Below are 15,244 nucleotides of genomic sequence, written 5' to 3'. Positions count from 1 at the left end.
GTTTCAAGGGGATCACTCTGGTTGCTAAGATGCAAACAGACTAAAGGTGGTCGGTGGGAGGATCAGAGAGACTGAGTAAGAGGATATTGTAGTCACACAGGGAGCGGATGATTAGAAAGGCAGCAGGAGAGGTGGTAAGATGTTTCATGAGGTAGAGGTGAAAGAACTTACTAACGGACGGAACATGAGGAGGGACAGAAGTGAAGGATGAGTCCAGGGTTTGGGGCATGATCAGCTGCAAGGGTGGATTTGCCTCGGTTGGTGGAGAAGACTGGGCAGAGCAGGTTCTAAGCACAGAGTGGGAGGCAGGGAAACTCATGGGCTTGGTTTTTGACGTGATTAGTATCTGACAGTAGCAGACATCCTTTAAATATCCTTTGAAAATACATTGATGGTAATACAGGTAAAGGGACATCTGGGTGGTTCGGTGGGTTGAGCTTCTGCTTTCGGCTCAGGTCAGGATCTCAGGGTCCTGGGATTGAGCCCCGCATCGGGCTCCCTGCTCTCTCTGACAAGTAAATAAAATCTTAATAAAAAGATTTGGGTAAAGAAAGTAATATGTTTAAAGTATGGGATCCTGTACTTGACATAACCGGAGAACTACCTGGTGTTTCTGCCCTCCATTCCTTTTCTAGCATGCATTTCCCTTAGTCTCTTTAATAATCTTTGTTATGGAACTTTTGTCAGAGGCCTTTTCAAAATCCTAGTAAATTTTATGACCTGGCTCCTTTCTGGTGACCCACTTGGTTATGTTCTTGGGATTTTGGGTTCCTAATGCAGGAACTTTCTAAGAACTAAGATCAGAGACTTTGGATACCAGTCATGCTTCCACAGGCTTGCTTTATATATAAACTGGGACCACCCTTGAACAAGCTACTGCTGTAGGATCGATTGAGCCACAGCCCTTCGGTTTTGGATGTGTCCTTCCCACTGAACCGGCAAGAGTTGTAAAAGTCTCATCTTTTTATTTGCTGAATCTGGCCTACTACCTGATACAAAGGTTAACAGTAAATGTTGAATAGGTGAATGTTCCTGAAATCAATTGTAAGAAACTAAATGTGGTCTCTTCTCTTTTGTCTCATTTGTACAGCGCCTGAAAGCTACAAAGTGCAAGATAAGAAAACCACTGCCTCCAGCCGCCCTTCTGCTGTTTCGGGACAAAATAGCAACCACTCGGGAAATAAACCAGGTACTGTGCACGACATTTGCTATAGAAAAAAAGGTTATCCCTAAAGCCTTAAGGCATGCTGGAAGTTAGGAGAGCTTGGTTCCAGTCCTGCTACCAAAACACAGACAACTCATACTGGCTTGTATGAGTTTAAGTCCAAGAACCTCTTAAAGCCTTGATTTTATCTTTTTAAAATGGAGATTCAAACACATGCCCTGCTTACCTCTCCGAATCATTTTGACAATCGGTGAGATGACGCATGTGGGTGCGTTGTTTACTGTCAAGCAGCGTATAAGACGTAATCATTTTCCTATGCTTTTTTGAAATGATGCCTACGACACAAGTTTTTGTACCTGTGTGCCCAGCGTTATTGCATACCTTTTTTGTGACATTTTCGAAAGCCATTTAAGGAAATCTTCACACATAGCAAAGCTGGTACAGAATTATGTTTTTGTTCTCTATTGTCTGCAATGATTGTACACCTACACAGTAATTTCATTTAATAGCCTGTGATTCATGGTCTGTTCCACTCAGTGATACAAAGTAGCAAGCAGCCTGTAAACATAAACAAGTTGAATAGACAATGCAGTTGCTTCCAGGTATCCAAGGGCCATTGTGTGGTCCTTGGGAGAGACCAGTGTCCGGTATGATGGTAAACAAGCAAAGGGACGCAAAGGTAAATTGATTCCCCCCATGAGGGCCTTGGAAGCCTACTTCATGCAGCATCCAAGTGAGAATAAAGATGGAAATAACTCTTCCTAGCCTCAAAGAAAACATCCCCCCATTATACTAGTTTGGGAGGGGTGGCGGGGTTTCCATGTGGGAAAAGATCTTAACAGAGCAGATAAATCTGGCTTGTTGCTTAAAAGAAGAACAACGAACAAGTACTATTGCACGGACCGCATTGCATGAGCAACGAGTAGTGGAAAATGATGTGTAGTTTCAGTGGAATTTTAATTAGCAGGCTGAGACTTCCTACTTAGTTTGCCTTTGCATCCATTCGTTCAGCCACCATCTACTACTTACTGAGTAATCGGCCTGTGCCTGGGACCACGACGGGTCCTGGATGAGCGGAGCAAAGGCCCTGTGCTCCCAGGCCTCATTCTAGTGGACTTGGGTTCCTTACACTCAAGTGCGGATCCTTCAGCATGAAAACCTCATTTGTTTTACCGTGAGAATTGAACATTCGCTAAATGGTATACGCTGTTTTTTCCTTGTCTTGACTATATTCCCTGTGTTGTACCTTTTAGGCTTGTGACTTGTTCGTTCCATAACCGGAAGTCTGTGCCTTGCACTCCCCTCACCCACTTTGCCAGTTCCCCCCACCCCTCAGCTCTCTGACAACCACTCAGATCGTGTCTTTCGAGCAGCATGTGTCTTCTTTCTTGTAAATATAGATAAGCAGGGGTACCTATGAAGGTCTCATTTTCAAAACCACTGTGTTGTTTTCTTTAGTATCTCCAGAGGATGATAGAAGAGATTTCATGTTGGAGGGCTAGGCTTGAGTAAAACCTTTTAATCTTATGGGATATAAATTATGGGAATGTCCGACTAGAGCAGTTTATTAATTTTCATTCTCTGGAACTTGGGGGGAAAAAAAGTAAAGTAGGTACTGAATTTTGGAATATTTTGAGTATTGCCCTCAACCCGATACGGGCATTCTGACCAAATGATTTCTCGGGGTCTCTTTTAACCCAGTAAATTTTAGTTAAATGTCTTTCCATCCTTTACCTTCTAATACTTAAAATTCACTGGAAGACTCTAGAACATCTCTTTCATGTTAATAACACTCAAGTTGTTAATATTTTATCTTTACAACATGTATAGAAGGCCTTGTGGTTTATAAGTGCGAGCACAGTATGTCTCATGTTATCTGGGAAAGACCAGTCCTCTCCGTGGTGAATACTTGGACCCAGACTGAAAGAGACCATTTGTAAAGTCACAGATCTGTCCATGTCTACAGAGTGGGCGATGGCTCTTGAGGACTCCATCAGCTGCCTCCAAATGATTCAGAGTGTGACCTAATTAGATGAGAACATTGGTATTTTCTTCATGAACTATATATACCTGAGAAAAGCACAAACTTAAGTTCATGGAAAAAATCCCTCTTAATTCCTATCCCTTTATCACCCTCCACAGCAAGTTTTTAAAAGAGCCACTAAAAACTTCACTAGCATTTATAAATCATTTCCGTTACAGAGGAATGCAGGCCTTGGAATCTTCCAGGCCTTCTCCGGCTGCTGCATCACGCCCTTGGAATGAGCCCCTGGGTGCCATGGTGTGCAGTAGGGCCCGGGTGAGCAAGAGTAGCTCTGACACTTCCCTGTGCCACCTTCCTTGGTCACAGACCTTTCCCTCCGTTTTCTTATCTGGAAAACAGGCGTGAGAACTCGTCATTGGAGGAATAAATGCTTGGCCAGCTCACAGAGCTATTGTGAAGAAGGAAATGATAACGAAAGTGAAAGTGCTTAGTAAAATGCAAAGCCCTGATGAAGTTATTTACTGTATCAACAGTAGTTGTTCAGACAGAAGTCAGAGCCTGGTGAGCTCTTGAGAAAACCTTGTCCTTGTGAGTTGATGTTCTTATCTTCGAGAGTCACTGAGTTCTCGTTTGTAGTCCAGGTTCATGCCCGTCATCGAAGACAGAACATCGGGAGCACCTCCTGTCGCTCTTAAAAGTGCCCCAGTTTGGGTGCCCCCCCCCAGTCATCCCAGCAGGAGGTTGAAAGCATCTGCAGCTGCAGGTGGACTCACACCAAAGATCTATCGGGAAACGATGTGAAATGTTCATAATGTTAATTTACTTCCTGTGCCTTGACTTTGTTCCGGGGAAAAGTGATGTGAAGGATGGAGATGAGAGGGAGACAAAGAATTCTAGAAAATTCACTGTTTACTTGGAACTATTCAATTCAGTTTTTTCCTTTTTGGAAATCTAGCTTTAAAGATGATTTTTATCCGTTTTTGGTTATTAAAACTGTGACTGCTTAGCATTTATTTTTTTTAAGCGTGTTATCAAATACAAGATTGCCATTCATTTGCCCCATTGGTGCATGTTAGTGGGAGTTTGAAGGCTCTGAAAGTGAGCGAAGATTGTTTGCTCATTCGTTCAACAGATGCTTGCTGAATATTCTCCTTTCTGCCAGGTGTGGTCCTAAGCACTGCGAATAAGCAGTGAACACAATCCACAAGGCTCTGCTCCTCCCCACCCCCATGCACACCATCTTTAATCAGCCATGAGTATTATTGACATTCTAGCACCAAAGTGACTCTCTCGATGTAATCAGAAGGATGGAAACAGAATTTAAACTGAATGCCTTGGGGCGCCTGGGTGGCTCAGGCAGTTGAGCGTCTGATTCTTGCTCAGGTCAAGCTCTCAGGGTCATCATCTCAGGGTCCTGAGATGGAGCCCCACGTCAGGCTTACCGTGCTTGGCACAGACTCTGCTTGAGATTCTCTCTCCCTCTACCCCCCACCCTCTCTAAAATAAATAAAATTTTTTAAAATCTTTTAAAAAAGAAAAAACTGAATGCCTTTTTCCCCCTACAATTCAACATTTTCTAATGCCAGGTTCCTAAACCAATCAAACTCGTCTAGCACATCACAGTCATCATGCCCTAATTCTTTACTTCCTCAAAATCTATTCCAAAGTAATAGTGATTATCATCTTAGCACTGCTCTCAAAAGAAGGTCAGTGGAAATCATGGCACTTGTAAGCCTTGGCCTTGTTTATAGTGATTAACTGATACATTTGTGCAGCTCTCTATGCAACCTTGTTTCTTACATATTATATGATCAGGCAGGATGCATGTGTGATGAGCATAATCTTCGTATGAAATAAATTACAGAAATCACCACTTGCAGTGCTCTTTTCCAACTGTGTATCTAAAAGGCAACTACCATAGTGCATAATTGGGTTATTGATACCAGTTACTGATTTAGGGCTCTCAGGGTTGGCTTGGGTAGAAGAGGATAGGTGAGGGTGTGTGTGTCCATATGTTGTTATGAAAATTTTCCTTTTGAATTTTTCAAAATTCTGCGTGAAATTTGGCATGTACTTGAAAGTAAGCTGGAAATGTCACATCCTTCATATCAGTAGTCTATGACAGAATTTATAAATGTAATTCAAAATAACTAAACTCTTTTTAAGATATTTATTTATTTACTTAGAGAGAGAGAGAAAGCATGTGAGTGGGAAGAGGGGCAGAGGGAGAGAGAGCATGTCAAGCATGCTCCATGCTGTGCACGGAGCCAGATGTGGGGCTCAGTCTCACCACCCGGAGATCGTGACCTGAGCCAAAATCAAGAGTCAGACACTTAACTGACTGAGCCACCCGGGCGCCCCTAAACTGTTCTATGGAAACTTTCTTTAATGTGCTTATGCATCTTTTTAAATAAAGTTGATTTGGGGTTTTAGAGTTAAGTAAGTGTTTATGAATGGGTAACCTCATCGTTTAAGGAATATTAATTAAATGGTAAGTAATCATTACAGGTCTCTTCTAACTTCATTTGAACTTCTTCTCTGGTAGTTCTTTCTTGAAAATGCCATTTGCCATGCCATCATTTCTTTTCACCAAAAACAAATGACAGTAAGCCACCCCCGTGTGTGGCCCGTAACCAGGTGCCTGAGCAGGAGTCAGCATGCCCATTTTCAGATTTCAGAAGTAAACCTTTTGGGGCCAGGAGCCATATTTCCTTACACAAAAAATATTTGGAATCTCATAAATAATCAGTAAATCTGAGAAGTAATTATCATAATAAGTGTGAGCTGAGTGGTCCTTTTGCCAGTTTTTAAAAATCTTACCTTAAAAGAAAGGAAAAGCACAAAGTACCATCACTTAGTCTTACTCGTGATTCTCACTGCCAGGTTCATGCATGCTCCTGATGGGCCTGTCTACAGTTTCTGTTTCCCCTCGTTGTACAAATTCTGTGACTTAAGAGGTCTTTGGGATGGAGGGCCTTTTGATTTGCTGATGAAGCACTACATGCTGTCTAAAATATTGTCCCACTAGGTTTCTGTTTTTAACATGAGATCTTAAAAATATGTCAGTTTAAGAGAGGAGAAGATAAACCTGATTTTAAGGTAATTATCATCGTCATCATCATCATCATTATTATTTTGCTTGTTTATATTGTAGCAGAGTGAGCCTGTTAGTGTAGCTCTCTGCTGGGAAAACCCTAGCAGTGTCTCACTCAGAGTACAATCCAGAGTCCTCACTGTGACCAGGGAGCCCCGGGCCCTGGTGCTTATGTGTCTGGCCCCGTTGCTTACGATCTCACTCCATTCCAGGCTCTTAGATCTACCCGTTTCTTGAGCACATTAGGTGCTCTTAATCTCAGGGCCTTTGTGCTTGCTTTCCATCTCCTGGAATATCTGCACATCTGTGTGTCATTTCCATCAGGGTTTTACACATAAAAGCTACCTCAGTTAGACCTCCCTTGGCCCCTGTCTAAAATGTTAAGCATCCCCTTCCTGCCATGTCACGATCCCCTTTATTGCTTTCTTGTCCCCTTAGCATTTATCTCAAACTTACATTCAGTATATTTTCCTCTTTTTCATTTTTTTGAAGATTTTATTTATTTATTAGCGCGTGCAGGGAGGGGGAGAGGGAGAGGGACAAGCAGGCTCCCCGCTGAGCACAGAACACCCTCGGGGCTCCTTCCCAGGAATTTGAGGTCATGACCTGAGCCAAAGTCAGTCACTTAACCAACTGAGCCACCCAGATGCCCCAACCCCCTCTTTTCATTCTGTATTTCTTATTTATCCTGTTCGTAAAATTCTCCCTGAGTAGAATGCAGTCCCCACGAGGGCAAAGATTTTTTTTTCTTAACTGCTTTCTTTTCAGCACCTAGAACGATGCCTGGTGCAGAGTTGATGTTCAGCGTGTGTTCAGTGACTGAATGAGTTAACTGAGGCTTATGTGCAGGTCACCATAACTAACGCCGTTTCAAGATTTCATTTACTTCTTATAGTGATGTGAGTCTGGTTCTATGTACTCTCATTTTGTAGATAATAAATAAAAACCCAGGGGGCTCCTGGGTGGCTCAGTCACTTAAGCATCTGCCTTTGGCTCAGGTCATGATCCTAGGGTCCTGGATTCGAGCCCCACGTCAGGCTCCCTACTCAGCAGGGAGCCTGCTTCTCCCTCTCCCTCTGCCTGCCGGTCCCCTTGCTTGTGCTCACTCTCTCACCCTCTCTCTGTCTGAAATAAATAAATAAAATCTTAAAAAAAAAAAAAAATCCGTGAAACCCATGCCCTAATTAACTTGAGACTTAGAGAGTTGGTGAGTAACTCAGCCAAATTTACGTAGCAAGTGAGAGAGAACAGAAAGCAAACTCTCGCCTGTGTGACTCCAAATCTGGGCTTTTTACATCCAACTGGTGAACCTCTATTCAGTAGAAATTCACTTAGGATTCTGTTTGCTGTTGAGGAACAGACTTTTTAAAGCATTAAATGTTCGAAGTTCACTAGCTTAGGAACACAAAGCATCGTATATATTGCTGGATAGAAACAGTCAAAAGGCTACAGTTATGTTTTTACATCATGCGTTTTGGGGGGCGGGGGCTGTGTGTCTTTTTATTTTATTTTAGAACTTGTTTCCCATTTTTGTTGAACTGACAAACAGTACCCAGTAAGTTTAAGGCGTGCAGCATGACTTACCTGTGTTGTGAAATCACCACAGTCACCACATCCATCATCCCATAGGCATATGGGAAAGAAGAAAGAGGGGGGGGGGTTCTCCTTGTGATGAGAACTCTTAGGATCTATTCCCTCATATAATGTTCTTTTTTTTTTTTTTAAGATTTTATTTATTTATTTGACACACAGACAGCCAGCGAGAGAGGGAACACAAGCTGCGGGAGTGGGAGAGGAAGAAGCAGGCTCCCAGCGGAGGAGCCTGATGTGGGGCTCGATCCCAGAACGCTGGGATCACGCCCTGAGCCAAAGGCAGATGCTTAACGACTGCTCCACCCAGGCGCCCCGCCTCATATAATGTTCTTAAACAGGAGAAAAATGCTTGGAAATTCTCAGAAAAATTGAATTAATAAAGCATATCACTGAAACTATAGTCCTATGTACCAATTGTTGTAAGACATAGTAATATTTTATTAATCAAGTTTACTAAATATCTTTGAAAAGATATTTATCAAAGTATATCATTATGAGAAAATCTGCTCTTCTGCTCATGTGTTTTCTCTCCTTTGCAGACCCTCCTCCCGTGCTACGGGTCGACGACCGGCAGCGGCTGGCCCGGGAGCGACGTGAGGAGCGCGAGAAGCAGCTAGGTATCCATCCCCGGCCCTCGTCCCATCCTTCAGGGACGCTGTGGTTGAGATGTTGCTTTTCACCTCGAGGCTAGTGGACGCTTACCGCGGAGCGCACGGATGTCACTATAATAACCGTGCTCTCTGGCATGCCCTTATATGAGTTGTACAGACGGGTGTGAAACAGAATTTAGTATGTAATAGAAACATAGCACTAAATTTTAAGTAACAGGAAAGCCCAGCCCAGGATTAGGGTCATTTTCACTTCTTTTATTGTAATCACAGTTCAAAGTGGCGCTGGAGAGAATGTATATATGACAGGTGTGGTGGCTCAGGTTACATTTTACAGCTTAAAAAAAAAAAAAAACAACAAGGACAGTAACCTTATGGTTCTGTTTTATGTGAACAGTCAGGAGGGTATACACTGCTCGGGCACTTCCTGCTTTCCGTGATAAAATAATGCTGCTGCTGAACTGATAGACAGATGCGACCAGATGATGCCGAGAAGAGCGCAGAACGTAGTGCTGAGCAGTCTGATTTTTCTTCTGCTACCTAAGGTCATTGTGAAGGGTTAGCCACTGTGGTATTGGCCATATTGTCACCTGGAGAGCCATGTCCCGAGGACGACCTTACCAGGGAGCCAAGATCAAAGCCCCACTGTCTTCCGGAACACCGAGCAAGGATGCTAGTGCTAACTCCTCCTTTACTTTGATGTCCGTTTATGCCAAACTGCTAAAACAGGATACTCTCCTGAAGTACCTTGGAAAGATGAAATGTCCGGTCAGCGTGTCTCAGTGTTTTCCAGAATGTCTCTGTGATTTAAAACTGGGACTGACTGAGGTTTGCCAGCACGTTCCCAGTGGATGACCCATAATTTTTCTAGAGTTCCACTGCATTTTGTAAGAATTGGTGTTTCAGTGGGAGAACCCAGCACCTGTACCCCGTCTTTTCCATTGTTCTAATCCACAAACCTAAATTTGTGAAATTGACCGGAAGCTGGTTTTCAGAAGTCTGTTGACGTTACTCAGTTCTTCCAACACAGGCCTTTTTCTCTCCTTTGCCATAATGGGCATGCGAGGTCCATTCCTTTGCTGCCAAGGTTTTTTTGACACCAATTTCAACAACTTGGTGGAAGGGAACGAGCCTTGCTGCCTTCCTGTGCCTCGACTTCCTGCCCAGGCTTGAAGTTCCCCGTCGCTGACAGGCCTGCAGGCGGGTGGGTTCCTGGCGGCAGGGCTGTCTGTGGCCATCAGGCTTATGCTTTCCCAGAAGCACTTGGCAGCCTAGGCATTTTCCTCCTGGGAGCTTTGCCCGCTGCACCCTCATTCAGCTTGGTTTGACAAGTAGATCAGAACAGAGGAAAGGAAGAGCTACCCAAGCAGAAAGAGACTCCAGATAAGCAAAAAGAAGGAACTGCCCACTGTGCTGGGATGGCTGGTGTTTGCACTGTCTTTGGATTCATCCAAGGATGAGCTCTTGAGTCCTTTCCCCTCTGTGCCTCACCCAGCTGGGTCAGGCCTTATGCGGTCCAGTCTCCTCTTACAGTTGCAGCCTGGATTCCTGTCTGCTTGAGTGGAAGTACCCCAGAGCATCAGGAAACTACTGCTTTATGATTTGAATCCCCTTGGGAATTAGCTTTTCCACATTAACTCATACCTTTCTGTTTGCATTTGTCTTTGAAAGCCAAGCACTATTTGTTTTTGCTTTTGTTTTTTTGTGGAATGTATGAACATGCTGGTCAAACAAAATTGATTTCACTTCTTATGCTATAAAGTTATAAGACCTATAGCTTCGAGTCTGCAGAGTCTCCTGCAGTTTGCCTAGCTTTGCACGTTGCGTGGTTCGATTTTTGTCTTAAGATGTAGCCCCTTATTTTAATTCCCATCCACAGGGCAGCACACAACTTACTAATTTATAAATTCAAAAACCGTATTTGCCAGGTATTAGGTTCAGAAGGTAGAGATTGAGACCCAACCTTCGAGGGCTAGCTGCAGGGTGGTGGGAGGGAGATAAAACCACAGCAATTACAATATGAGGTGGTATCGAGAGGGTGTGCGCGCGGGTTGGCAAGAACGGGTAGGAGCACCTGACCAGCCTGCGGGTGTCACGTGCCACTGGCGTTCCCCACTGGAGGATGTGGAAGTGCTAGCCAGGAGCATGGAAGACGCAGAGACTGTAGATCGGTGACGCAGGGGTAGGTGGGAAAAGGCGTTTGCTAAAGAGACCCATCATGCTCCGCGGATTGTATTGTATGGGTCAAAGTAATTTTCGGGTGATCGTATTATCCTGTTATTATAACTGGACTGTTTTGGTGAGCCAGCATATAATAGACATAGTTTTTCTTCTTATCCCTGCCATGTTAAATATCATGGTTTCCTTAATTCCGATCTTTTGTTGTTAAAAATCATAGTTTTAATCAACTACATCACTCCTAATTTTTGTTTTTTATTTACAGTAATTGCATTTTCTTTCTAAATTTTAAAGCAATGTCTTTTTGTCACATTTTTTCCACTTAAACCATCACGGCAGGAACTAAATCTTGAGAGGCTCTCTCCAATCTTCATAAATACATGAATAAACATACATGTAAGCACACATACATGTATTTGTAAAAGTGTTCTCTAAAACCTAGCATCTAACTTAAATTGTGCCTTACAGTATATAAAGGTGATTTCTTAAAAAAAAAAAAATCTTTTAGTAAAAAATCAAAGGGCACACCTGAAGCTGTGCTTTGGAAAAACTATAATAGCAGTGGAATATTTTTAAAAGAAGGGGTGAGGGGCTGTCACTTAATAACAGATCTCTGGACTGTGCTTTTTTAAAAACAAAAACAGTTGGTAATACCAACTGTTACCAGGCTTTCAAACTTTAAGCTTTTCAAGTTAAAAAAAAAAATTGGAATACATTCCATAAATTCCAACAAAGCAAAGTTTTAAATGATAGGCCATTGAGATTGATTATTCACTGTTGGATGTAGGTTGAACTTGACATTGAAATCATTTAAAAATTTTTGTTTTAATCCGCAGTTTTGAAAAAGCAAGGTAGAGAGGGAGAATAAAGTTCTTTTTGTTTTGGGTGGCATGTCATGTTTGTGCTATTTGTAAACAGAGAGGGCCTATTAATAACTTTCTGTGGGTTAAATCTCTGAGTCATGCTTTAATGCTTTTATGGTAGGATGAAATCATGTGGCTTGTTCTTTCTACATTATCCTTCAATTTATCACATAAAACCAGGCATAATTCTTCATGTTTGGGACTGTTCTATCTATTTGATTGAGCACATGTACTCTGAAAGCTTTATTTTTCTGCCCTAAAAGCTTTATACGTGGGGCGCCTGGGTGGCACAGCGGTTAGGCGTCTGCCTTCGGCTCAGGGCGTAATCCCGGCGTTGTGGGGTCGAGCCCCTCGTCGGGCTCCTCCGCTATGAGCCTGCTTCTTCCTCTCCCACTCCCCCTGCTTCTGTTCCCTCTCTCGCTGGCTGTCTCTATCTCTGTCGAATAAATAAATAAAATAAAATCTTTAAAAAAAAAAAAAAAAAGCTTTATACGTGAAGGAATCTCCCTAACCACTCTATTCCATCTGATTCTCTTCAGGCCATTCCTTCAAACTCCCTTCTCTTGACTTCTGTATCTTTTTCACCATCTCTCTTCCAGGCTTTAATTTTATTTTTTCCTAAGGGAAAAAAGAAATTCATTTGTTCTCATTGGTTTCTACTCTCCTTTTTTGATGACGTGGCTTCCACATGTTCATTTGCTCATAAGGCAGTTGATGCTTCCCCATTATCTAAAAGTCAGCTTCTGTACGACTGACTTGCTCTTCATTCTCATTCCAAAACCGACTCCTCTGGGTAATATTTGTGGCCCAATCAATTGTACCAATATTTTTCTGGCCCCAAGAAAGAATTTCTTTCAGCTATTTTTGGTACTCATACTGTTGTTAGAGGACTGCCATCTTTCTGACTATCGGTCTTAGCTGTTGGCTCTTTTGCATTATAAAACATCTTTTTCTCTTCCTTGGTGTCCCATGCTGGGCACTGACTAGTCTCCGCCCTGGCCTCTTGGGCCACTTGAAGTTACCAGTGGTGGGTTGGACTGAGCCTGGTCCTCAAGCTGGAGATTCAGCCACCTCTAGCCTAGTAGGTAGATGGAAGTTGCCACATTCTCTCTGTCCCTCAGTCCAGTTAGTCATAGGAGTTGCTGACGCTATCTTCAAAATAACTCTTAGGTCCATGCCCTTAAATTTGCTGCCTATGCTATCATCCTCGTCCAGGCCTTCATCAATTCAGGTCTTACTCACCAGAACTATCTCAGAGATGTACTGCATTTCTCCAGCTGTGTTGCAGTTAGCGCCACTCCCTCTTTTTGAAGTCCTTCCTAGTCTTCGTGACCTTTCCCCTTGTGGAAGTTTGATCGTTTTCTTACTCTACAGTCTACTTCGCGTAACATCATATCTTAGCTCGCATTCTAATGCTGTTGTATGCTCTCCTGAACTTTTCCTAGTTGGATTTTATATAACTTCCTGGTTGCATTTATTTTAAACTTCTAAAGGGTGTGGCTGATTATAATTTTCTAATTCTTTGTATCCCAATACATGGCATGGTACTAATTATTAAGCAGACATGTAGTAAATATTTGCAGATTTTCCTTAACTCTGAGGTCTTTGATGAAATATTAATAATAATCATGGGCCGAACAACCTTCTACATTGCATTATCACATTTAGTAGCAAATTAACACCATGGTTGTACTTTTTATTGTGTGGGCCTGCCATAATTGTTAATGTAATTTGTTTTCTAGAATGGCATTTATTTTATTTTTACATTGTGATAAGCTAGTTTAAGGAAGGAACTGAGATTACCTAGAAGGATGGAATAGATGGATTTTCTTTCAGTGGAGCTTATTTAAGCATGTCTTTAATATGTCTTTGATATTACTCAATATCCAAGCGTGTGTGTATTTTTACTTGTTTATTATCTGTCTGCCCCATTGGGATATAAGCTCCACAAGAGAGAGTACTTGTGTCATTTTGTCATTTCTGTAGCCCAGTACCTATTAATAGTGCCTGGCACGATGGTTGGTGTCTAACCATTGTTGCTGAACAGTAAATGAGTAGTAAGCCCATCATCTCTCATGGTTCATTCCCCCTTCTGTTTACCCCCTTCATGGACTCTGGGAAGCAAACTGAAGGCTTCGGAGGGTAGGGAGGTGGGGGACTGGGATAGGCCGGTGATGGGTAGTAAGGAGGGCACATATTACATGGAGCACTGGGTGTTATATGCAGATAATGAATCATGGAACACGACATCAAAAACTAGGGATGTACTGTATGGTGACTAACATAACATAATAAAAATTATTATAAAAAAATAAAGATAGGGACCAGCTTAAAATAAATAAATAAATAAATAAATAAATAGTCTGTGCATATTAATGTGATTAAAGATGAATGCAGCAGGTGTACTGTGAATTTGTTAAGACATTACCAAATTATCAGATAATACCTGCCCTTGTAATAGTTAAGTGAAACAAGTCTTGGATTCTTATTCTTAACCATTATCTCAGAGGAACAAGGATACAAAGGTCATCTATACAATAGTTGTGACTCAAAACTGTTAGATTTTCATATATGTTATAAAACTGATAGTCCTACAGTATGTTGACAAATTCAAGAGAATAAGGAATGTTTAGCTGGTGAATAGTCTTCTGCACTTGGGGAGATACAAAGTTCCCCTTTTTTAAAATGGTACAGATTAAGTTTAAAGTAGTGGCATGAATAGAGTCACATTCCCAACTGGGGCTTTCTGGGGTCCTGTGACATCATGAAAGATTATCAGAGAATTGTGTGATTGATTCATATAGCTCGTGAAGAAAAATTGGAGTTTATAAAATCTATCCTTCAGTTTATTCATAGGGGTTTTGTAGCTAAGTTCAAATTTGTACAAGAGATCTGTTACACTGTGTTAGAAATCACCAAGATATAAAAAAGATTTTGATCTTCAAACATCAATTAACTTATATTTGAGTTTCTTTCTGTAGATAATTTTACCAGACTTCTTCACCCTTCTAGTCATAGCTTTTTTTTACTTTGCCTTTTTTTTTCTTTTTTAAATCTCCTTAATTGTGGTGTGTTGTCAACACAGGGACAGCATTGTTGATCAGAGTGTGGTCAAGAGATAAATGATCGTTTCAGCCTGGCTTGAGTGTTCATCTCAAAAATGTTGATGGGGGATTAGGACTAATTAGTAAACAACCAATAATGCTGTACCGATTAAAGTCATAAGTGAAGCGGCCCTTGATTTCACATTTCACATTATTCAATTAGCACAGTTGTTGGTTTTAACAAGACTATCCACAAAAAAATATGAGCTTTGGGAAAGCAGTCTTTCTAAACCAAATTGCTACTGGGTAAAGGTTTGACAGATCTGTGGTTAACCTTGGCATCTGGGCTGCTGAAGTTGTCACTTAATGAACGTAGAGTACAAAAGCCCTTAAGGCTGTCAGGCAGGCTCTGAACAGCGAAGGGATCTGAATAGATGGTAGCGGGAGGGATATGGACATTAGCGCATAGCACAGCAGCTATATCATGAGTCAAGCTCAGGACTGGCAAGAGTAAATGCTTGTTGCGGGATGGATTTGGTAACTCAGAGGCTGAAGCTTTACCATAAAATGAATGAATCATTGTGACTAAACAGCCATTATTTCTTTCTCTCAAATTGACTTTGCCTTTGAGGCTGAAGATGAAAAGGTCTTAAAATCTGAAAAGTAAGGGGTCTTGTAAACATGATGATGAAGGATTAGAGTGACATGACGATCA

General features: G+C 41.9%; 1 protein-coding gene across 4 annotated transcripts in view; it reads left to right on the top strand.

Moving 5' to 3' along the window:
* The window catches only part of MAP7 (microtubule associated protein 7), a 162,243-nt gene that overhangs the window by 98,944 nt on the left and 48,055 nt on the right, over positions 1-15,244 (top strand). For all 4 annotated transcript variants that reach the window (XM_045814736.2, XM_045814737.2, XM_045814735.2 and 1 more), the window contains exons 2-3: positions 1,091-1,189; positions 8,376-8,453. In XM_045814736.2, coding sequence (XP_045670692.2) covers positions 1,091-1,189; positions 8,376-8,453 — 177 coding nt within the window. The remainder of the gene's footprint in view (positions 1-1,090; positions 1,190-8,375; positions 8,454-15,244) is intronic.

This window comes from Ursus americanus, chromosome 11, assembly GCF_024610735.1.
Source record: "Ursus americanus isolate L20-20 chromosome 11, mUrsAme1.1.p, whole genome shotgun sequence".
NCBI classification, from domain to species: Eukaryota; Metazoa; Chordata; class Mammalia; order Carnivora; family Ursidae; genus Ursus; species Ursus americanus.
Note: the sequence above shows the minus strand (reverse complement) of the source record. Positions and strands in the feature narration are given on the sequence as shown.